Below are 24,847 nucleotides of genomic sequence, written 5' to 3' on the forward strand. Positions count from 1 at the left end.
TCTGTGCTGCTGCTAACATTATTTGTGGCTCAGCAGTTTGTTTGTACCCATTCTTTTAAATTTTTATGAGTCTGCAGGTTGCGACATAAATCCAACAATTCCTGAATCCATTTTTCTTTTACAGTAATCCCTCGCTATATCGCGCTTCGCCTTTCGCGGCTTCACTCCATCGCGGATTTTATATGTAAGCATATTTAAATATATATCGCAGAATTTTTGCTGGTTCGCGGAATTCTGAGGACAATGGGTCTTTTAATTTCTGGTACATGCTTCCTCAGTTGGTTTGCCCAGTTGATTTCATACAAGGGACGCTATTGGCAGATGGCTGAGAAGCTACCCAACTTATTTTTCTCTCTCTCTTGCGCTGACATTCTCTGATCCTGACGTAGGGGGATTGAGCAGGGGCGCTATTCGCACACCTAGACGATACGGACGCTCGTCTAAAAATGCTGAAAGATTATCTTAACGTTGCTCCCTTCTGTGCAGCTGCTTCGTGAAGCGACATGCTGCACGGTGCTTCGCATACTTAAAAGCACGAAGGGCACGTATTGATTTTTGGTTGTTTGTTTTTCTCTGTCTCTCTCTCTCTCTCTCTTTCTCTGCTCCTGACGGAGGGGGTGTGAGCTGCCGCCTTCAACAGCTTTGTGCCGCGGTGCTTCGCATACTTAAAAGCCAAACAGCCCTGTTGATTTGTTTGCTTTTCTCTCTGACATGATCTGCTCCTGACGCGCACTCCTTTGAAGAGGAAGATATGTTTGCATTCTTTTAATTGTGAGACTGAACTGTGATCTCTGTCTCGTCATGGAGCACAGTTTAAACTTTTGAAAAAGAGACAAATGTTTGTTTGCAGTGTTTGAATAACGTTCCTGTCTCTCTACAACCTCCTGTGTTTCTGCGCAAATCTGTGACCCAAGAATGACAATATAAAAATAACCATATAAACATATGGTTTCTACTTCGCGGATTTTCTTATTTCGCGGGTGGCTCTGGAATGCAACCCCCGCGATGGAGGAGGGATTACTGTATTGATTTTAGAGTTGCACGGTTGTTGAGGCTATCTTTATACATTGGGCAAAGTTGATGGCATCTTTCTATATATATTTTTTTTTACCTTCACCTGCAAACTTCATTTGAGAAGGGAAAGGTCCAATGCTCCTGTCCGGAGTCTTTTAATCTTTTAGTACAGTTGTCTGGTTTCACTTTAGGAAATTGAAACATCGTTGAACAATATATATACTGCCGTAAGCCATTAGACAGTAGCACAAGTAATATTTTTCGCAACATTTTAATTGCACACTCTTAGTATATAATAATTCTTTGTATTTATATAGCGCTTTTCTCACTACTCAAAGCGCTCAGCAATTGCAGGTTAAGAGACCCAACAGAGCAGAGTCCCTATTGGCATTTATGGGATTCGAACCGGCAACCTTCCGATTGCCAGTGCAGATCCCTCGCCTCAGAGCCACCACTCCACCTGTAAAGAGTAAAGAGCACAGAGCACATGCCAAGTGTACTGCTTTAAAATTTTTAACTAAGTCTGTCATCGTAGTCGTTTGTTTCAGTAGCAGAAACTGCAAGGGAGAAATTGGGAGATGCTGTCCTAGCTCTTCACGTTTAATACATTAGTGTAACACATAGCACTGTTTTGCATATACATTCATATCTCCAGAAATTAAACTGGAAATACATACAACTGACAAAAAAACATGACAAGAAATGCTGTTCTTAAGTAAATGGTGTAAACAAATTTTCTAACCCACTTAATCCAGACCAGGGTCACGAGGAAGCTGGAGCCTATCCCAGCTAGCATAGGGCACAAGGCAGGAACAAACCCTGGACAGAACCCTGACACAGAACACACACATTGCCAATTCACCTATATTCAGCCTGCATATCATTGAACAGTTGGAGGAAACCTGCTGGAAATCCATGCAGACACGGGGAGGACATTCAAACCCTGTCCTCCTTATTGCAAGACAGCAGTGCACCACCACGTCACCCAGGCTAAACAAATGAAAATCGTGACTATAATGATAATCATATAAACTCACATTACTGTATTCCTACAAACTAAATTCAAAAGAGTACACTTTCCTGTAAAATTGTGTTTTGCAATGACCATCAACAAAAAACAACTCATTTGGAAAAATAGCAATTGATCTTATACAATTTTACTTGTGGACAATTGTTTATGAATAAGCAGCTTTACTGACCTAATATAAATATTACCTATTATTTGACTGACACTTTTATCCAAGGTGACATACAACAGCTGACATGCTATAAATGATTTTCAATAAATCTGAAGACATTTTTTCACTTTGTCACTATGGGTTATTGAGTGTAGGTTGATTGTCAATAATGGCACGTTTACCCATTTAAACTTAGATCTACAACACAATAAAAGTGTTAAGAAAATGAAGGGTTCTGAAGACTTTCTGTAGCCATGGTGTGCTTTGATTTAGTTTATATCAGAAAAATGAGGGGCACTGTCAATGAAGCTAAAAAAGCACTCACTTAAGGTGTCTGTAATTACAGTCTTTGGAAGGAACTCCTGTCTGTGCCTTCTGTCACAAAAAATGTATTTCAAACACAGTCATGTACTGTAGCTATTGCCTTTTATCAATGAGGATGATTGACGCAAAATTGAAATTCAGCTGCTTATATATCTCTGCGTGTTCATTTTGATTTGGGTGTGCAGGTCTTTTTAAGGGGTGGCGCAGTGTTTAGCACTCCTATTGTAGGGGTCTTAGTTTCACATTCTGCATTTGACTTTTGCACATGCTTTATTATATTTTTCAGTACTTCAGTTTTCAATCCATATCCCAATGGCATGCATGATAAGTTAATTAGCACCTGTAAATTCACTCTGCATGAACTACTGTGGATTTTGGAATGAGAGAACCCTGAAACTGATCCAGGCCTATGCAGATTTGCTTCCTGCTTCATTTTTAAAGCTGATATGAGAGATTCTAGTCCCTTGTTGAACACAACATTTGAATAAAGGAAGTTTGATGATGGATGGATAGGTTATTTAGGGTGATAATGTCCTGTAAATCAGGTGAAAGTTGGAGACTTGCTGAAAAATAATGCTTTCATCTTGAGTAACACTTCAGATTATGTAATCCATTGGGATTAATGTGAATTTCCCATTGGGATTAATAAAGTATCTATCTATCTATCTATCTATCTATCTATCTATCTATCTATCTATCTATCTATCTATCTATCTATCTATCTATCTATCTATCTATCTATCTATCTATCTATCTATCTATCTACTGTCTATAATACAGCTATTAGTCACATGGTAAAACTTACCAAAGGAGTATTTTCATTAGAGCATTAGAACAATGTAGACAAGAACAGATCATTTAGCCCAACAAAGTTTGCCAGTCCTATCCACTTAATCCCTCAAAATAACATCAAGTCTAGTAGTTAGTAAAAGACAAGCAGGAGTTAAGTTACAGTTTAAATAATGTATTATTGATAATATTCATAAATAATAACAATATGCAAAGTATATTTGAATATTGGCAAACATACAACCTGATAAATGGTGATGTATAGTTTCAGGCGGCACACAGACTTGTTAGTTACTTAAAATGTCTCTAGTTAAGGCGTCATTTCTAGTCAGCTTTCTTCAGAACAGGCCGCATGCCAGTCTCAATATGGCTGCCAAGCTGTGCTCTTCATTGTGTTGTCCTTTTCAGTTCATGGTGTGCGAGATGGACTTTCATCACTTGGTCAGAGAGAGAGAGGGGGGTAAAGCAAGCACATTTATAGGTTTTCTGTCAAACCCCTAGATCCAATAGGGTGTCATGATACTTAAAGACTTTTGATACAAGCCAATTCCAAGTAGCCATACTTCAGACCAATGGGGCAGAGAACACCTTCACACCTGCCCCCAAAACCATTTGTTGAGCTGAAGTTTGCCAGCTAGGCAGTCTGGCTTTCCTGTGGCGTTGATTGAGAGAAATATTTGCCAATGTTGTCCCCCAACCCTGTCTCCCCAACATATCGTAAAATTCACTATCCTGACTTAGTCCTAGGGGGTAAACATGACTGCTTCTCACTAATGTAACACTAATATTACATTGCTTTGCCTAAGTTACAAATAAAGACATTTATCAGCTTGTATGCACAATTTCACACCACAACATGTGGTAATGTATTCCATCTGTCTATGGTTCTCTGTGAGAAGAAAATATCTTGATGGTTGTGTGAAATTTACACCTAACAAGTTTCCAACTGTTTAAAATGTGAACTCATTTTAAAGTAACAGTCATGATCCGTAGTACATAATCTTAAATTCTTCAATCATGTCTCCCCTTAATCTCCTTTTACTTAAACTAAAAAGGCTCAGCTTTTTTAATCTTTCTTCATAATTCATCCTCTTAGCCCTGGAATCAGCCTAGTTGTTATTCTCTGGACTTTTTCTAGTGCTGCTGTGTCCTTTTTGTAGCCTGGAGACCAAAACTGCACACAGGACTCCAGATGAGGCCTCACCAGTGCATCATAAAGCTTCAGCAGAACCTCCTTGGATTTGTACTCCTTCTTAATGGTTTCTGAACATGAGCAGCATTCAGAAGTGATTAATAGCATCCTAATAACACTTACAAAGCATCAGTAAAGTGATTATTGATGTATTTGCAATGTGGCATACTGAAATGACTTCACTTTGGTGGATTAAGTGGGTGATAATGTGTGTGTAAATATTGCATTCTTCAGTATAAGGTTTATAAATCCTTAATTCATGCTTTGTTAATGCCTTGTTACTTAAGAGTATGTGACAGATGCATTATAGGTAATATCTTATGTGAAGTGTTACTCCATCATGAAATGTTTCAAGGATTACTTTAAACATTCACTAAAATGGCAAATCTGCAGTGATACACCATTCAAGAATTTATCTTAGCATCCACAAAACACAGGTCAGGTCAGGTCAGGGAGCACACCCACCACACCAGAAAACAGCTCGGGATCCTGGTTGGCAACCCCCAGGCAGACATTTGGTCCATTCCCAGCCCCCGGAAATGATCATCTATCTGCTGCTGCCAGAAACACACATTTCAGTAAAACCAGTATCTCTAGAAGTGGTTCTCCAAACCATCAAACAAATAAAAAAGAGCAAGTCTTGCAGCCCTTTTCTTACCCAAAAGAGATATTCAAGGCAGGTGGTTAAAGGCTTTTCTACACCTCAATCACCAATAAGACTCAGAATGACAAAGACATCCCACCAGACCATTAGGAATGCCAAAACTGTCCCCATTTTGAAGAAGTGTGTGTGTTTTAGGAGCATTGGCCAGGCTATATTGGCCTGGTATGAGTGGACTGGTGCCCCTGCTGGACTGGGTTCTGCCCTGCACTGAATATGTTTGAGTTATGGCTATATTACATTGCACAGCTTTTCCAGTGATTTTCAGTGGTAGCCTTCATTTCCATAATCTTTGTGTGTTGGAGGTAGTCAGCGGCACGTTCCCATAAAACCAGTCACATGCATCACAAGTCACTCAATGATCTCCAGTTAGTCAACAAATGCATAAAAAATGATTGAACTGTTTAAAAACAAAAATTCCTCAAAGAATGATTGGAAGGGATTTGCATATTTCTCCCTCTTCTGGAGGAATTTCAGTGCATAAAGGGCAAGGGCTCAAGCCTAAGCTGAGCACCTGCGACCTACGATCTCATAGATGGCACTGCGTCAGGAACAGTCACTCATCAAAAGCTGATTTAACCATATGGGCAACGGATGACTTTGGCAAGCCTTTGTCAAACACCGCGATATGGAGTTGCATTCAAAAAATTCCACTTCAAACTCTACTGTGCAGAAAAGAAGTTTTACGTTAACCATGTCTAGAAGCAGTGTTGACTTCTCTGCGCTTGGAGGCATCTGGGATAGACCATCTGACGGTAGAAATGTGTATTGTGCTCAGATGAATCAGCATTACAGATCTTTTTTGGAAGAAATGGACACCATGTGCCTCAGACCAAAGATGAAAAGGATCATCCAGACTGTTATCAGTCCAAAAGCCAGGGTCTGTCATGGTATGGGGTTGTGTCTGTGCCCTTGGTAAAGGTAATTTATACATCCGTGATGGCAGCATTAATGCAGCAAAATACATTGATATTTTAGAGCAACATATGCTGCCCTCAAGATGAATTTTTTCCAGAGACATCCATGCATTTTTCAACAAGACAATACAAAAGTACATCTGCACACATTACAAAGGCATGTCTGTGGAAGAAGAGGAGTCCTGTCCCCAATTTAGAATGCGAGGAGAATTTTGAAACGAAAAATGTGACAATGACGACCCCGTACTGTTGCACACCTTATGATGTGTTTGCAGGAAGAATGGGACAAAACAACACCTGAAACGCTTCATTGCTTGATATCCTCAGTGCCAAACCATCTTAGGAATGGCAACATTACAAAGTGGTGAATCCATTTACCAAATGTGTTGCACGCCTAAAATGTAGGAAATGATGTATATTAACAAATGGAATGAAACAAACCAGACTATACATGAAATATTTTGGGTTTATATTGTCTGCAATGAAATAAAAGTCAAAGTAATTTTTCATTTTTTAATTTTTTTTATTTGCATTTTCCATACCATCCCAATTTTTTCTGATTAGGGGCTGTACAATAAAAGCATGTAGTAACTAGAAAGGTGCAAGTAGCTTTGAACACTGCTTAATTTATTTAGTAGAGTTTCCTTTGAAAATCATTTACCACTGAGAATATTTACTGTACAAGTATGCAGCAGTTAAAGTAAAACATTAACATTCAGTAAAAACATGCATACGGCAATACAGATATACAGCATACACTTTATTTGAATTGTTTTTAATCAGCTTCTTCAAGTTCATAACACTATTCATTTCAACAGAGAAATGTGCAGGTATGATTAGATAAAGGTCAGCTAGGACCAGAGATGAAGATAACACAATTCTTGTCCATACCGACCCCACACAAACCTCTGAAGCTTACAGAACTTTGGAAGAGCCAACTCAAAGTTTCTGGTTTACATTCAACATCCTGGGTGTCCAGCAACTCCCTGGTGTCCTAATAAGAAAGAAAAAAAAGTGCAGTCTAGCATCCATGGTGGGCTGCAATGAAGGTCTGACGGTGACTGTGTCTGCCATTCACTGCAAGATCCCATTTCAATGCTTAATTGTTGAATTAAACTGGCAGAAGTTAGAAGGTCAATGTGCACATTACCTGGCAAGACATACTTCAAATGAACATGACGTATTTAATGCAAATTGTAGAATGGATAAATAGAAATAGCAAAGAAAAAAGAACAAGCAACTCTAATACATGCAGCTTCCTAGATCGAAAAGTTCATGACTCAGCAATCTCTAAATGGTATGCAGCAGAGAAAGTTGAAGTATTCAATGTTTATCTTAACTTTTGTGATTTTTTTTTTCAGGTCAGGTTGGGGAGCATGCACTGGTACAGTGCGTTGCCGCACCCACTACATGACGAAACAGCTTGGGATCCCAGTTGGCAACCCCCCAGGCAGACACACGGTCCGTTCCCACCCTTCGGAAATGATCCTCTATCTGCTGCAGCCAAGTGTTACGTGGGCAACCCTTTGTCCTGGTCCAGCCACTCGGGTTCTCAACAATGAGCATCCTGCAAGCCCGATCACCCTTGGAGAATCGCGCCACATGGCTGCAGTGCTGTAACTGACGCTCCCTCACAATCAGTGCTGGATTAACCATATAAGCAAAGTAAGCACATGCTTAGGGCATCAAGGGTAAAGGGGGCACCACAAAAATTTTTCATGGATGAATTTATCACATAAATTATTAAATTAATTAAATTTATAGCCATTTTCAAAATTTAATGAAAATGAATAATGCCTCCCTGTACCTCCCTACGCCATCACTGTTCGTAGATGGCGCCTTACACAGTGCGTTCTGCATACTGGTGCCATCTACGATGGGGAATTCCCGTTTCATGGTGATTCCCTTAAACGACATGTTATGTCAAAATACTGTGAAAATAATTCGATTCAAAACAATATGTTTTTATATTTTTAAATAATAGTTAATAGTTGATTAAAAATTATTATCACGTAATTGTGGTGTTTCGTGAATTATCTGTTATTTAACTTAAAATAAATTTCTAGTGCGTAGAAAGCATTATTTTCTGTTTTAAGCAAAAACAAAAAATCGTCCCAGTTTGAGGAAAAAATATTCTGGTAAGTCTATTTAATTCTATTCTTGGATATTTTTAAATTCATTTACATTTTGTAAAAGTGAAAATCGTACAGCTGATTACTATTGGATAAAATTGTTTATAACTTTTTTACTAATAAAGATTTATTAACAAAATTTTCTCAAAATATTCTTCAAAACTTGTACTAAGAATATGTGTAAATAGATTTGCTAAATTGACACAAAAGCCATAAATAAATTAAATAATCAAAATGGTACATTTCAAAAAAACCTTTAAAATCTACCCCAAACGTTAAAATTTGTAAAATTTTGGATGCCATTTTCTCTTTAACAGTAATTTCTCAGCTGAACTTCAGCAGTTTCATTTATATGTGCGCCATAAGTTCAGTGCAACAGAAAATGTAAACACAACATTCAGTCATGAAGAACTTCCATCCATCCATCCATTTTCCAACCCGCTGAATCCGAACACAGGGTCACGGGGGTCTGCTGGAGCCAATCCCAGCCAACACAGGGCACAAGGCAGGAACCAATCCCAGACAGGGTGCCAACCCACCGCAGGACACACACAAACACACCCACACACCAAGCACACACTAGAGCCAATTTAGAATCACCAATCCACCTGACCTGCATATCTTTCGACTGTGGGAGGAAACCCACGCAGACACAGGGAGAACATGCAAACTCCACGCAGGGAGGACCCGGGAAGCGAACCCAGGTCCCCAGGTCTCCCAACTGCGAGGCAGCAGCGCTACCCACTGCGCCACCGTATGAAGAATTTTATAAAATAATTTTAGAAGACAATATTGAGTGTGCTTTTCCAAATGTAGACATTGCCTTTCGTATATTTTTAACATTAATGGTCACAAACTGCTCAGATGAACGCTCATTTTCTCGGTTGAAATATATTAAAAATCCCCTCAGAACAACTATGCATCAAGGCAGGCTGGATGCCTTATCTCTATTATGTATAGAAGCAGATGTGTTACGTAAGATTGATTATGAAGATCTAATCAAAGAGTTTGCAAGGAAAAAAAGTAGGAGAAAATTATTAAGATAAAAATAAAATGAACCATACAAAAATAAATATTATTTTCCTTCTTACTATAAGTATGTTTTGTTTAATTTAGAATTTTCGATAATAAAATAAAATTGTATTTTCTAGTTTGTTATTGTTTTAATATTTTGAATTACTAGTGTAAGGGGGCACCAAAATTACTTAGTGCTTAGGGCATCTAAGGGTCTTAATCCGGCCCTGCTCACAATGCAGGTAATGTGCCTCGTTTGGGACTCCATGAGCAACCGCTCATTTAACACAAAGTCAAACCAGCGGTACCCAAGGATTCTCCGAAGAGACACAGTACCAAAAGAGTCCAGTCTTTCACAGTATTAAAAAATAAGATCAATCAACAATCCAAAATTACACCATCCAAAGGCTGCAGCAACATACTATTTCACAGAGCAACTTTCTTTGTTCTTGTTTGCTTCGCTAGAATATTATAATAATAATAATAATTAATAATACATTTTATTTATATAGCTCCATTCCCAAGCTCAAGAATTGAATGTAAGTTTCACATAGCTATCTATAGTACTAGGGTGTTGTACTGTGTTAGCCATTATGGATGTAGTAAGAAGTTAAGCTAAATGACCCCTTTTATTGGCTACGTAAAAAGATTACAATATGTAGGCTTTCAAGGCAACTCAGGTCCTTTCTTCAGGCAAGATATAAGGTAACATAGCAACCTAGATAATCAAAGACTCATGTTTTATCCCCTATAGATCAACATGTTAATAGAAAATTCTTAAACTCAGCTATATTTCTTATGAACCAATAAATTAATTAGTAGAAAGATATAAAGTTAGTTAATAGAAAGATGGACAGTTTACAGATGACTGCATAGTGTGTTCTTTGAATTTCGCTAATATTTGCGTATGTCTTATGCTCAAGCCATGAACCTTTTCAGTAGGTGCAGAATATTAGAAACTTTGAAATAAAGGCAGCTATGCCATTACTAATTCAAGCAGGTACACTCTTAAAAACGACTGTTCTTTAATGGCACTTGATTGTTCCTCACTGGGTTGTGTGGTTCCTCATAGAGCCATTGCTTAACAAAGCACCGTGTCATTCTGGGATGGGTTCTTTGCTTATGAAGTTGGTAGTTTGTGCTGTAAAAATGTCCAAATTTGTAGAAAAAAAAATCAAGATTCATTTTATTTTTACACTAGACATTAAGCCCGTTACAATAATGGGCGCTAGAACAGTAGTGCTTAAACATTAGTAGTTACAGTCTATATTAAATGTATTCTCTTTGAGAATTTTTTTACGCTCATTTTCCTGTTCTTCTATAGATCTATTTGCTCTTCTGAGTGTTTCTCTTTTTAGCGTTTTTCTGACGCTCATTTTCTTTTTCCTAAATCGATCTATTTGCTCGTATTTTTCTTTGTCTTTCAGCCTTTTTTTGTTAATGTTTACTTGCTGAGCTGATCGTTCCTCCAGGAGATGTTGCTTACCTCATTTACCGAAATCCGATTGGATCGGCCGCGCGATATTTTATAGGTCCCGCCCTGTCTATCTTCTGTGACGCGTCAGGCGGCCTTTGAAGCATCTGCTAGAGGCCGGTGACTCTGCCACTCATTCTGCCCTTCCCTGTACTTCTGCCTTGGCCGCGACTACCCAATCAGCACTCTCTTCAGCAATGATGTCCTTTAGGATGCCCCGTGCATGCGCACTTCACCAGAAGACACACACACACGGACACATGGACGCACACAGGGGTTTTATTAAAGAGGATACAGTATTATACATGTACAATGTGCAGTGAAATGTAAGCCTGATTAGCTCAAAAGACTGTGCATTAGAGAAATAATATAAGAAACAGATAATATAGATACACATACATAATAATAATAATTCTTTGCATTTATATAGCGCTATTCTCACTACTCAAAGCGCTTAGCAATTACAGGTTAAGGGCCTTGCTCAAGGGCCCAACAGAGCAGAGTCCCTTTTGGCATTTACGGGATTCAAACCGGCAACCTTCCGATTGCCAGTGCAGATCCCAACCTCAGTGCCACCACACACCACACATAGAGAATATGACAGGGGTATTGGTGTCAATAAGTTTAAAAAATACTTCGATAAATAAGTGTTGAGTAGCATTGGCACGTCCTTGTTAAGAAGTCTTATGGCCTGAGGTTAGAAGCTCTCAGTCTCTCAGTTTTGGCCATAAGACTACAGAAAAGTCTGCCTGATTTCAGTTCATGGGCTGTGAAGGATCTTTAATAAGTTTGATTGCTCTAGTTCTACATCTGCTATTATGAATGTCCTGTAGAGGGGCAGAGCACAACTGGTGAGACGTTTTGCTACTTTAATCACTCTCTGCAGGGCTTTATGGTCTTGCGCTGAGCAGCTGCCATACCAGGATTGGATGCTCTGGGTGAGTATGCTTTCTATAGCCCCTGTATATTAAGTATCACTGGGGATGCCCTCAAATTCCTCAATGGCTACAACCGCGGTCTTGCCTTTGTGATCAGTCTTTGTGCGGGTAAAGTCCAGCTCAAGTCCTCTGAGATATTAACGCCAACGTATTTGAAGGTGTTTACCCTCTCCACTGGGATCCCATTGATGGTTAGCAGGGTGCAGGACCGCTGCTGGTTCCTGCTGCATTCCTCAAGCAGCTCCTCGGTTTTACTAACATTTAGCTGTAAGCTATTTGCTTGACACCATGTACCCAGGTTCTCTGCTTCCTTCAAGTACACTGCCTCATCATTTTTTGAGATGAGACCCAGCACCACAGTGTCTTCAGCAAACATTATTGTGGAATTGGAGCTGAATGTGGTTGCGTAGTCATGAGTGTGCATAGAGTACAGCAGGGGGTTTAAAACACATATCCTTGTGGGACTCCAGTGTTAAGGATGATGGTGGCAGAGATGTGTTTTCCCACTCTGACCACCTGTGGTCTGCCTGTCAGAAGGTCTAGCGTTCATTCACAGAGGTATATGTATGTTCAGGCCCAAGTCCTTCAGCTTCATGAAAAGCCTGTGAGGCCCAATTGAGTTGAACTGCAGTCTTGTGTATTTTCTAGGTTTTCTGTCTATGTGTGTAAGGCTGGCGTGCCGCACATGGGAGACAGCATTCTCTGCTGACCTGCGGTTATTACCTTTAATGTATGGTAGGCTATCTAGCAGGACACTAACAGATTAAGAAAACCTGAACTCAGCCTGTGTTACTGTATGCAGTGGGAGCCCTTTTTAAAGTCCGGACTCATTGGTATTTCACAAATCTATTAAAATCTATTCCTCTTTATTTACTGAATAGCCAGTTACAGATTTACATACATAAAGATTTTTCATGTGCATGAGTCTGTTGGGAACAAAAATGGTTCCCCTATGGCATTGCAGTGAAGAACCACTCTGGCACCTTTATTTTTAAGAGTGTAACTCACTACTGCTTTAAATAGAGTCAGCCAGAGTTTATGATTTATCAGATTAATTAACTGTGTCCTAGCCACACTATGTCTTTATTATTATTTTTTATCCAATCCACCCTCTCATTCTCATATTGCTTATTTTTCCTTGCAAAATGTTCTCTCATACATTTTTTTTTACAGTTTTTAGATTGCAATTAAAAGGGCATATGCCATCCAAGTCATGTTAACTTGGTGCCAGTTAATGTTAATGTTAACCCTTTCAACTTTCAGTACAGTGTTCCATTTTCTGCAACCATTTGAAATTCTTGGATTTTTCTGGATGCCAAGCTTAATTATATAAAATTTATAATGGCAAGAGTTAAACCTGCAGTGAGTTGGCACTCCCTCTGGGAGATGTTCCTGCCGTGCATTCATTGATTACCAGGGTAGACAGCAGCTTCCCCATGACTGTGTGTTAGGAAAATAGATGAAATAAAATAATACCTTTTTGGTTTTACTTCCCCCTGATTATTGGGTGTTCTTTGTTCTTGTCCATCTCTTTGCACCGTTGGGTCTAACTTCACAAGCATTTTACATTTTCTTGGTTGAATTTTAGATTGGCAGAGTAAGTGGAACCGCTGGAAAAAATAAATAAATAAATAAATAAAAATGGCACATCTCAGGTCAACATTCTTGATCATTTGAACACGTTTCTCTTCCACTTACCTCACACAGTGTTCCTTTTGCCCGGAGTAATTTGAAAAGCATCCAAAGTGGCATGGGAATAATAGAGGACAATGAGATGAGCCAACCCAGGGCGTATCCCCATTCTGGATATTCATATGTGTTGTTATATTTTAATGGGGTGTAATCTACCAGGGAAAAAATAAACGTACCCTGAAAATATGGAAAGACAGACAGACAAAAGTCAAGAATGTCAACCCAGGGGAGAAAGCCTAAGAAAACAACAACAGTTACTTGTAAAGCACATTTGCATACATGAGCGGCATGGTGGCACAGTGGTAGCAGTGCTGCATCACAGTAAGGAGGCCAGGGTTTGTGTCTCGGGTCCTCCTTGTGTGGAGTTTGCATGTTCTCCCTTTGTCTTTGTGGGTTCCCTCCAGGTATTCCAGTTTCCTCCCAAAGTCCCAAGACATTCAGGTTAGGTGGATTGTCGATCCTAAATTGGCCGGTGTGTTTGTCCTAAGATAGACTGGCACCCTGTCCAGGGATACTTCCCTGTGCCCAGTGCTAGCTGGGATAGGCTCGAGACCCCCCCCCCCCCCAACCCACCACAACCCTAAGCATGTCAGATAATGCCTGACTGATTTTCATACACAGGGTGAAGCTCAAAGTACTTTACAAGATATTAAAGAAATAGTTACTAAAAAAGAGAAAAATAATTTAATAAAGTAAGAATAATAATGAATAAATAATAAATCAATATGAACTTATATCACACAGATGTATAATTTGTAGAAAAGTGAGTCCTTTTATATAAGATTCCTGAATTCTGATTTTACAGCAAACTTTTTTTTGTTTTATCTCTAAAAGGTGCTAAGTCATTAAAGCTGTGTACTTGATATTTAATGACAGCTCCAGATTAGGGATATTTGTTCATGCTGTAAGATACAGGACTTACAATACAAATAACAGGCGTGAAGAAAGTCCAGCAGTATTTAATGAAGGGTCCAGGCCGATAGCCTATCATGTCTTCCATGTTGTCATAGAAGCGATCAGCACCTGCAAAGAAAAGACATTGATAAGATCTAAAAATATTCAGTATGCCTGACATTAAACAACAGGATACAACTGTGTGCATTTGATTTTATAAAATAGTTTAGTATTACCCAGTTAGTTTTATAAAAAATTTAGTATTTTGAGGACAGTTTCTCCCTGGAGCGACAGAAGGCAGCCCCATTGGTTTTCAACAGGGCCACTGGTCATGAGCATGGAAGTGTAGCCACCGCCTGGGGGTTCCTGAATGCTTGCAGGGCCCTATTTGGCGGCATTTCCTCCACACCCAAAAGTGCTGCTACACTATAGATATATATATATATATATATATATATATATATATATATATATATATATATATATATATATGTTGAAATAGTTTACTGTCAAATAAATGCAAAGAGTACGCGACACGTGTTTCGCCCTCATTATGGGCTCATCAGGCGTACGCGTACTCTTTGCATTTATTTGACAGTAAACTATTTCAACCATTCTATGATCTAGTCCTCACAAACTGAGGGCACCGTAGCGGATGTTAGCAGATTGCTGGCCAACCACAAGCGTTACCTGGTAGGTAACCACCCATACAATCAGATTGTGACACAGACTTCGAATGCCGTGAATATATATATGTATATGTATATATTAATACAATGTATTGAAATAAAATGCATGTTAATTTTACTAAAACACCAGAGAGGAAGGAGAGCAATAGGGAGAAACAGGATTACAATGAGATTTTAATGCAATTGGGCTACAGTGCATCTGGAAAGTATTCACAGCGCATCACTTTTTCCACATTTTGTTATGTTACAGCCTTATTCCAAAATGGATTAAATTCATTTTTTTCCTCAGAATTCTACACACAACACCCCATAATGATAATATGAAAAAAGTTTACTTGAGGTTTTTGCAAATTTATTAAAAATAAAAAAATTGAGAAAGCACATGTACATAAGTATTCACAGCCTTTGCCGTGTAGCTCAAAATTGAGCTCAGGTGCATCCTGTTTCCCCTGATCATCCTTGAGATGTTTCTGCAGCTTAATTGGAGTCCACCTGTGGTAAATTCAGTTGACTGGACATGATTTGGAAAGACACACACCTGTCTATATAAGGTCCCACAGTTGACAGTTCATGTCAGAGCACAAACCAAGTATGAAGACAAAGGAATTGTCTGTAGACCTCCAAGACAGGATTGTCTCGAGGCACAAATCTGGGGAAGGTTACAGACAAATTTCTGCTGCTTTGAAGGTCCCAATGAGCACAGTGGCCTCCATCATCCGTAAGTGGAAGAAGTTCGAAACCACCAGGACTCTTCCTAGAGCTGGCTGGCCATCTAAACTGAGCAATCAGGGGAGAAGGGACTTAGTCAGGGAGGTGAGGAGAGGAGAAACTTCCAGAAGGACAACCATCTCTGCAGCAATCCACCAATCAGGCCTGTATAGTAGAGTGGCCAGACGGAAGCCACTCCTTAGTAAAAGGCACATGGCAGCCCGCCTGGAGTTTGCCAAAAGGCACCTGAAGGACTGTCAGACCATGAGAAAGAAAATTCTCTGGTCTGATGAAACAAAGATTGAACTATTGAACTCTTTGGTGTGAATGCCAGACATCACGTTTGGATGAAACCTGGCACCATCCCTACAGTGAAGCATGGTGGTGGCAGCATCATGCTGTGGGGATGTTTTTCAGCAGCAGGAACTGGGAGACTAGTCAGGATAAAGGGAAAGATGACTGCAGCAATGTACAGAGACATCCTGGATGAAAACCTGCTCCAGAGCGCTCTTGACCTCAGACTGGGGCGACGGTTCATCTTTCAGCAGGACAACAACCCTAAGCACACAGCCAAGATATCAAAGGAGTGGCTTCAGGACAACTCTGTGAATGTCCTTGAGTGGCCCAGCTAGAGCGCAGACTTGAATCTGATTGAACATCTCTGGAGAGATCTTAAAATGGCTGTGAACCGACGCTTCCCATCCAACCTGATGGAGCTTGAGAGGTGCTGCAAAGAGGAATGGGCGAAACTGGCCAAGGATAGGTGTGCCAAGCTTGTGGCATCATATTCTAAAAGACTTGAGGCTGTAATTGCTGCCAAAGGTTCATCGACAAAGTACTGAGCAAAGGCTGTGAATACTTATGTACATGTGATTTCTCAGTTTTTTTATTTTTAATAAATTTGCAAAAACCTCAAGTAAACTTTTTTCACATTGTTATTATGGGGTGTTGTGTGTAGAATTCTGAGGAAAAAAATGAATTTAATCCATTTTGGAATAAGACTGTAACATAACAAACGGTGGAAAAAGTGATGCGCTGTGAATACTTTCTGAATGCACTGTGTGTGGAGCTCAGAAGTGGCTTGTTTCTTTTGTTTTCAGTGGTACAGGGGATCATGGGTTTGTAGACTTACTACGTCATATTCAGTTTTTGTCGACGTGACCCAACAGCAGACAGTCCAAAGTGCACAATGACCTTTAAATACATACATGGTACAGTATATGCACATAATGCCATATTTTGTGTTAAAGTAACAAGGGGTTGATGAATGAATATGTAAAGTATATTTCTGTATGTACTGTGTGTTGAAACAAAAGGAATCAAACAATTTCCAAAATGCATTATTAATGTATTACTCCATAACTGTATGCACCAAATTGTATCTCACGGCTGAGCCTCTCGAAGGGCATCAGAGCGCACCTCCATTAGAGAAAGTGATTGTATTTAAAGAGGTGGTATATAGACTATATATATATATATAGATAGATAGAATACAATACAATGCAATTTCCAATACAACTCGGAGTCCTGCCACGTGCAAAAGTTCGCTGATGACACTGCTATCGTGGGCTGCATCAGGAATGGGCTGGAGGAGGAGTATAGGGACCTAATCAATGACTTTGTTAAATGGTGCGACTCAAACCACCTACACCTGAACACCAGCAAAACCAAGGAGCTGGTGGTGGATTTTAGGATGCCCAGACCCCTCATGGACCCCGTGAACATCAAAGGTGACTGTGTGCAGATGGTGCAGACCTATAAATATCTGGGAGTGCAGCCGGATGATAAATTAGACTGGACTGCCAATACTGATGCTCTGTGTAAGAAAGGACAGAGCCGACTATACTTCCTTAGAAGGCTGGCGTCCTTCAACATCTGCAATTAGATGCTGCAGATGTTCTATCAGACAGTTGTGGCGAGCGCCCTCTTCTACGTGGTGGTGTGCTGGGGAGGCAGCATTAAGAAGAGGGACGCCTCTTAACATTTAACATTATACAAAGTTATTGTCTGTTTTTCACCTGCATTATTATTATTATCAATGTTTAATTTAATATTATTTATTGTATCAGTATGCTGCTGCTGGATAATGTGAATTTCCCATTGGGATTAATAAAGTATCTATCTATCTATCTATCTATCTATCTATCTATCTATCTATCTATCTATCTATCTATCTATCTATCTATCTATCTATCTATCTATCTATCTATCTATCTATCTATCTATCTATCTATCTATCTATCTATCTATCTGGAAGAGTATGTGGGGTGCAGGAGGAAGACGGTTTGGTCCTTAGTTATTATAAACAGAAAATCAGTTACTTGAGTATTTCACTACAGCTATCTACTTTAAATACCAATGAATAATAAAATTTAATAAAAGTAAAAAGGTAGGTGTAAAAAAGTAAAATGTAACAAAAAGTAAATAAAAAATTATTCTGTTCACAATACTTTTCTCTTTCTCGTTTATTGGACGATTCTCTTTGTTCTTGATTTTTATTATATGCTGCACTTTTTTGTTCATTTCCTTTTTTTTCGACATTCATTATCAGCTGTTGCCGCTCTTTTTCTATCGCAACCTAAAATTTGACATTCTTGAATAAATAATTTGCTTTTCTGCCTTGAAAACCCAACTGGGTTGAAGGTTGAGTTAACAGCACTGAGAGTGTCACAGGGTGGTCTGGAGAGAGGATGTGCACAGAAGGAGTAATGATTGGGCAAGCAGCGTGGAGGGGAGTGGTCAAGGCTAAAAGTCGCAGATATGATGGAAAACTTTTGTTAATATAACAGAAAGATATTTAAAGTGATGAGTTCAAAATCAGCAGTTTATCTAATACTGCTTTTGATCTTCTGTGTTTTTGTGCTGGGTACTGTTGTACATCATCAGTTCCTTTGCTATAGTATTTTAGTGATTTTTCTAGCTATATGAAAAAATTAGTGGAGATGTCCACATTGAGGTTTTGGATTTATTTGGAGTTTAGATAGATTAGGTGATTTGTCCCATACAATGGGGGTCCAAAAATAACGAGAATTTTTTTTTTAAATCGTATATTTCTCTGAACATTTCCAAAATTTAATCATCCTCAAAATACTCTCCCTGAGACGTAATACCTTTGTCCCACCGCTTTTTCCATTGTTCAAAACTGTTCTGAAACTCTTGCAAAGCGATTGCCTTCAGTGCCTCCGTCGTTTGCTTCTTGACCTCCTCTACATCCTAAAAAAACTTTCCTTTACGGTCTCTAATCATTCTTGGAAATAAGAAAACATTTCAGGGTGCAAGGTCTGGGGAGTAAGGGGGTGGAAAACCCGTTGTCATCCAGTTTTTCATGAAAAACTTCCACAAACTCAATGCTATGTGGGCGGGAGTGTTGTCATGATGGAGAAGCCACTTGCCTGATCGCCACAATTTGGGTCGTTTTCTCCACATTGCATCATGCAATTGCTTGAGCACTTCAAGGTAAAAACCCTTGCCTGCCTCCAAGCTTCTTTGAGGCATAGTGACAGTTTCTGCTGCTGTTTTCCCCAAAAGAAAACATAACTTGATGCAAACACGTTCTTTCAAGTCTGCCATCACAAAATCGACTAAGCCGGTAACAGAGGCTCAAGAAAAAATTACAGTGACCTTCTCCAAGGCTTGGCCAAATGATGCAGAGGGCAGTCTAGTACATGCACTTAGTGGCAAACATTGGAACTAACGCCCCTCCAGCCTCCGGAAAAAAAAAATCTCGTTATTTTTGGGTCCCCCCTCATACTGTGGGATGTTTACTGCAAGTCTTAAGAGATTTGGATGTCTGTAACTAGTGAATATGCTGCATGACCCTAAACAGAAGCTGTGAATGAATTATGCTTCTGAAGAGCAGTGCTTTGTTCTTTGAGCTCACTTTTCTTTTTCCATCCAAAAGTGAGTAGAGCTGTTCAAGTGTATTTTTTTGCCTTGGTTGGGTTGTCTTTAGTGTGAGTTTTTCTGGTGAGATGACTATCCAGGGTAACTCCTATATATTTGACTGAGTTCTACCAAGGGATTTCTTTTCTGAAAATCGTGACTTTGTTGATGTGGGTTGTTTGTCTTTTGCTCTGGAGAATCTTTTCTGGATTGATCTTATTGAGGTATGTGTGAAACCAGTTTTCCAGGGCATCTGCTGCTTCTGGAAGTTTATGTGTAATTACCCAACGGTTCGGTAGACTTGTTCATATTGAGCTAGCATTGAGTCTCCAATTTTAGGCATGTCACTTGTGTAGATGCTAAATAGTGCAGTGCTGATGGTGATGCTCCCCAAGAAAAACCTGCAGCGATCTTTTTTACAATTGATTTTGTGGCATTTAGTTTTGCCTGGTGTAACAGCCATTTTCCTAGTTATATAAGATTTATGAATATTTATTAGATGACAACGCATAATCTATGGGAGGTTCCTATAACCCCCGTAAATAGAATTGTATTGGTATATTCTTGCCATTTCTAACAGCTTGGAGTAAACATTATTCTTCAGTTAGTTAGTGACAGCCTTGCCATGAGTAAGGTGTGGAAGGCATAAGGTTTTAAACCGTGCCTGGGCACATGCCTATGTGCCAACTGGTCTATTGGCCCTTTGAGTGTGTGAAGTAAATATATAAGAAAACAGCACTTAATTTATGTGCTGTGCCATACGTTTAAAGCGTACAGAAGAAGAAGCTAAGAATCTTTAAGTATGTAAGAATTTAAGAATCTTAAAGTAAAGAACCTTTAAGTACAGGAATAACTAAAGTTTCTCAAGAAAGCTAAGTTTAGAGAAGATACATTTTCCCTTTTTTTTTTTTTTTGCCTTTTACTCTACGTGTGTAACTATTTTTTCTTTTATTCTTGTGTGGATTACTTGCTTTTAACTTTCACTAAATATTTTTAAAATGAACTTTTGGACTTTAAGATTTCTTTTGGCGTGCGTCTTACCCGTGCTTGACCACACCTACTGTATATCTTGGCAGCTACACTTGGAGGTTCCTGTCTCTAAGGTAGGATGACATTAAGTGTATTTGGTTGCCTGGAATCCCTAACTGGATTGTTTTATGTAGCAAACCCTTGAGCGACACCCAATCAAAGGCTTTTGACACATCAAGGTAGATTCCTTTTTGAAGATGTTTTTGAGGTCGGCTTCTCCAGGTAGCCTTGCCCCTTCTGACAGTCCTTGGCCACCTTGTCAGTTCCTCTTGTTATGTATTGACATTGCAGACAACTGTCACATTTTATGAACGTATGATCATTTAAACGTATGATCATTTAAACGTATGGCCTAGCTGACCTACTGTATGTCCTGCAAGTATAGGATAGGAAGTTAAAGAAATGTAACAAGATACCTTAAACGGCTTTTCAAGAACTTTCTTTTATTTTGTAATCTTAGGGTTTTCTCTTTATTTTCATATGAACAGTTTTTGCTTTGAATTTTACTAAAACATTAAAAATGAGGATATTTGGACTGCAGAATTGCTTGCACATGCGTCACACTATTGCTTTTGAATTTTGGTAATTTTGGTCAAATGCAATTGCACTTTAAGTTGCATCAGCCTGAATTACCTACAGTGTGAGCGAGTATTTCATCATTCAAATGAGCAGCTTCAGTGTCAGCCACAGGGGAGCCTGTAAAAGGAGCAAGGCAGCCAAATTCTCAAACATTTCAGCTAACGCAGAAGTGGTGAGCGGTCCTTCTAGAAATTGTGAGTTACCTAAAAAAGCTATAAGAAAGGTAAGAAGCCATTGGCACTCAGCACTGCTGTGGACGGCGACAGCACTGCCATATTATCTTTAGTCAGCTTAAGTACTTTTTGTTTAAAGCATTACTGGCTTTTTTGTTTTTTACTGTAATCAGTTTTTATTTGAGCAAACATATACAGTGAGAAATTTGATCACTAAGACCAAATAGCATCCCAACCGGGACAGATAGTTTCTTACCCGGCTAGGGTACTTTGGATATGGAAGTGTGGAAGGAGACCGTCTCCTAGAGCCATGTGCTCCCCCAGTACGATAGGTGACAGCAGCTTTCTAGTGGTCCACCATATATATATACCTGCCGCGCTGCATGGGATTTAGAGTTCTATTTGGCAGCCCTGCTGGGTCTCATGGGAGCTGCCAGAGGGAACTGTGGGGAGGCATTTTCCTCATTTTAAGTAGGCTCCACCTGACCTGGAAGGGCTACCCAGATGCAGTGCGGTAGCACCGGAAGTCCTCCCAGGCCCAGTGTAAAAGAAGCCACCTGGGGAGTCAGAGTCAGGTGGAAGATGATGAAGCTCATTGAGGAAGAGTGGAGGACAGGGAAGAGACAAAGGGAAGGAAAGAGACTTTTTGTAATTGTTCTTGTGAACTTTTGTAGAAGACTTTCAGAGGTATTTGCATAAATGAAATGTGTATTTGCACCTTGGACTTGTGTTTGTGAGGTTGTGTCATGGGATTGGGGTACTGCAACACCCCCTAGTGGTCGCACAAGATATAATGAAACTTCCCTTGCCCTGCCAAACTAATCTCACCTAGTTCATGTAGAGAGAGAGAAACAAAAAGTCATGGACAATTATCTAGTAAAACCCTAACTATCCAAAAGCCTAATCTTAAAATTAGTAAAATTTTTGTCCCTAATCTTAAAAATTATTTAGCGCCCTGGTGTTAAAAATTAGACTTCAGGGCCATTAATTATTAACCTATATATTTACCTGTTTAAAAACTTACATATTTTAAAGTGTCTTATTTAATGACTATTTTAAAACTTTATGCTCTAACTTGTTACTCAATTTTTAGGTCTTATTTTAGTGTCTATTTGAATTTTGTTTTTATTTGTGTTTTAGTACAATTTTAAATTCAACCAGTAAGGGGCATTGTATTTGAACCTCTCACTATATTTTGGATTTTTTGATGTAAAAGATAAAGAATATTTTAGCAAGGCTTTTAGACACTATTTAAAGACAATTTTAAAGAAAATTAAGAGTATTTAGAATGAATAACTGATCTGGGGCATATGCCTTTAAGTAAAAAATTATTTTTCTGGATCAGTGTGCAGAATTAAAAAATAATGCATCAAATCATTCAATCTGGCTTTCTTAAACATCTTAAAAATTCTTAAATATTTCAGTGTTTACAATGTGGTGGACAGACTATTTACTAAATGTGACTGCTGTTTCAACGTTTTAAAATGACACCACACTCCACTTTCTCTTTTTTCCACTTTCTATATTTCAGAATATTTATGTATGCATTTATTTATTTATTGTAAAAATGTTCTTTTATCTTGAAACTGTTGGTGTTTGAATGGGTTTTCAATAATGGATATATGTGCTATGGATACTTGCTTGAAAGCAGTATAAGAGAGAAAAGGAATCCTGCTTTGTACTGCTTCAGAAGAGTAAAACTAGACATATTACTTGTAGATATTTCTCTTCTTTCTGTGTGCTCCTGACATTCAAAATGCAGTATTTGGTAAAAAAACATTACTGAATTTTGTAACTTATTCTGCTATAACATATCTGTACAACATAACTAATTTTCCAGCGGCACAATTCAGAAACCAAAACATCTGACCTTTACTTTGAGAGATGGAACATGAAAATTGAGTGAAGGATGATGAAGTTGTAGCCAGTTGAGTCAAAGTAGGTGAAAGCTGACAAAATGAAGCTGAGTTTAAAGGATTATTATGAGATGCAAATAACTCTAAATAAATAAGATTATAAAATGAGGAAAGCCAGTGACAGGGTGTAACAAAACTCACAGGTTTCTATCTGAACACTAACAACAATTTGGCACAACTGTGCCTAAAATAAAGATTGGTGAGAGGACAGTTCACATTTAGATATATCTAATAAGATATGTAAGTGAAGTGAAGTGAAGAGATAGAGGAAAATTATAATTGAAAGATACAGATAATAAATGACAGGACCAAAAAGAATAAACAGGAGAACAAAACCAAAAGTATAAAAGTATTACTGATTTTTTTTTAAATAAAATTTTAAGACGTTAACAAAGTAGAATAATTATTTGAGAAGAAAATCTCTTATGGCTAAAATAAGCATTTTACCATAAAATATGCTGTATGCACATGCTTACGTAAATGACTCTAGTTAATACTAATCGGAAACATCCATCCATCTAAGCCCACTTTATCCAGTTAACAATCACCAGGACTGGACCCATGACTCTCCACAAGCCAAGCCATTATCTAACTTCATCCCCAGAAGCTCCAGACTAGGGCAGTGAATTGGATAAATACCGGTAATTACATTTAAATCATTTTAAACAGATGTAGGTTAGGGTAACTGGTGCAGGGTTTTGGTGATTTGTATGAGCATAGGTGTATAGTATGCATAAACGAGTCCACCCTGCAATTTAATAACTCCGTGTCCGCAACTGATTCCTGGCATATTTAAGTCAGGCTTCCTCCCCTACCTTGTGTTTCATTTTTTTTTTTGTTGCTTTTTTCCTTTCATTATTGATTATTTAATTACAATCATTTTCTGTTAGTTTTATTTTGTTTATGTATTATTTTGTTTCTATGTGTTAACATCATGTTCTACTGTGTTCCTTACATTTTGTGGGTGGAACCCCAAGGCACCAGGGCCATCCTTTGCATCACTGCCACCTCCTGCCCATATAAAGCAAGCTGGGAAGAGAGTTCCCTGTGATTAATTGGATTACACGTTATGTCAAAAATTGTAAGCCGTGTTTTTCAGCTTTCATTTAGAGAACCTTTTTTTACAGCATGTGCCTGATCATGAAGTAAGTGTACTGCCTGAGTCCACAAGATGGTGCTCACCATTAGCAACAAGCATTTCAAAAGTAATATGTACTCTGCTGTATTTGTTACATGATAAGAAATAAGAGTGCCAGTCCAATGCTAAATAAAATGATATTTCTATAGAAAATCTAAAATAAAAAGGCTTAGGACTATTTCACCTATTTGCTGTTCAAAACGAAAGATTTCCATATAAAAAAATGAGCTTTTTTTTAGTTTGGCAAACAAAAGATAGCACATAGTATACTTGGATGTGTGTCTCCTACATTCTTGTTCAGGTAAAGAGCTGCAGAAATATTAAATTAAATTAATATGCACGGCGGCACGGTGGCGCAGTGATAGCGCTGCTGCCTCGCAGTTAGGAGACCTGGGTTTGCTTCCCGGGTCCTCCCTGCGTGGAGTTTGCATGTTCTCCCCGTGTCTGCATGGGTTTCCTCCCACAGTCCAAAGACATGCAGGTTAGGTGGATTGGCGATTCTAAATTGGCCCTA

The 24,847-nt window shown here is 38.8% G+C and overlaps 1 protein-coding gene across 1 annotated transcript in view; it reads right to left on the minus strand.

The window, feature by feature from the left end:
• Positions 1 to 12,871: 12,871 nt before the first annotated feature.
• The window catches only part of LOC114644665 (sodium- and chloride-dependent GABA transporter 2-like), a 47,239-nt gene continuing 35,263 nt past the window's right edge, over positions 12,872 to 24,847 (minus strand). Inside the window, exons 11-13 of the mRNA XM_051928519.1 lie at positions 14,248 to 14,348; positions 13,332 to 13,502; positions 12,872 to 13,243 (exon numbers count right to left, since the gene is read on the minus strand). Coding sequence (XP_051784479.1) covers positions 13,037 to 13,243; positions 13,332 to 13,502; positions 14,248 to 14,348 — 479 coding nt within the window. The 3' untranslated portion in view covers positions 12,872 to 13,036. The remainder of the gene's footprint in view (positions 13,244 to 13,331; positions 13,503 to 14,247; positions 14,349 to 24,847) is intronic.

This window comes from Erpetoichthys calabaricus, chromosome 5 (genome assembly GCF_900747795.2).
Source record: "Erpetoichthys calabaricus chromosome 5, fErpCal1.3, whole genome shotgun sequence".
Taxonomy (NCBI): Eukaryota; Metazoa; Chordata; class Cladistia; order Polypteriformes; family Polypteridae; genus Erpetoichthys; species Erpetoichthys calabaricus.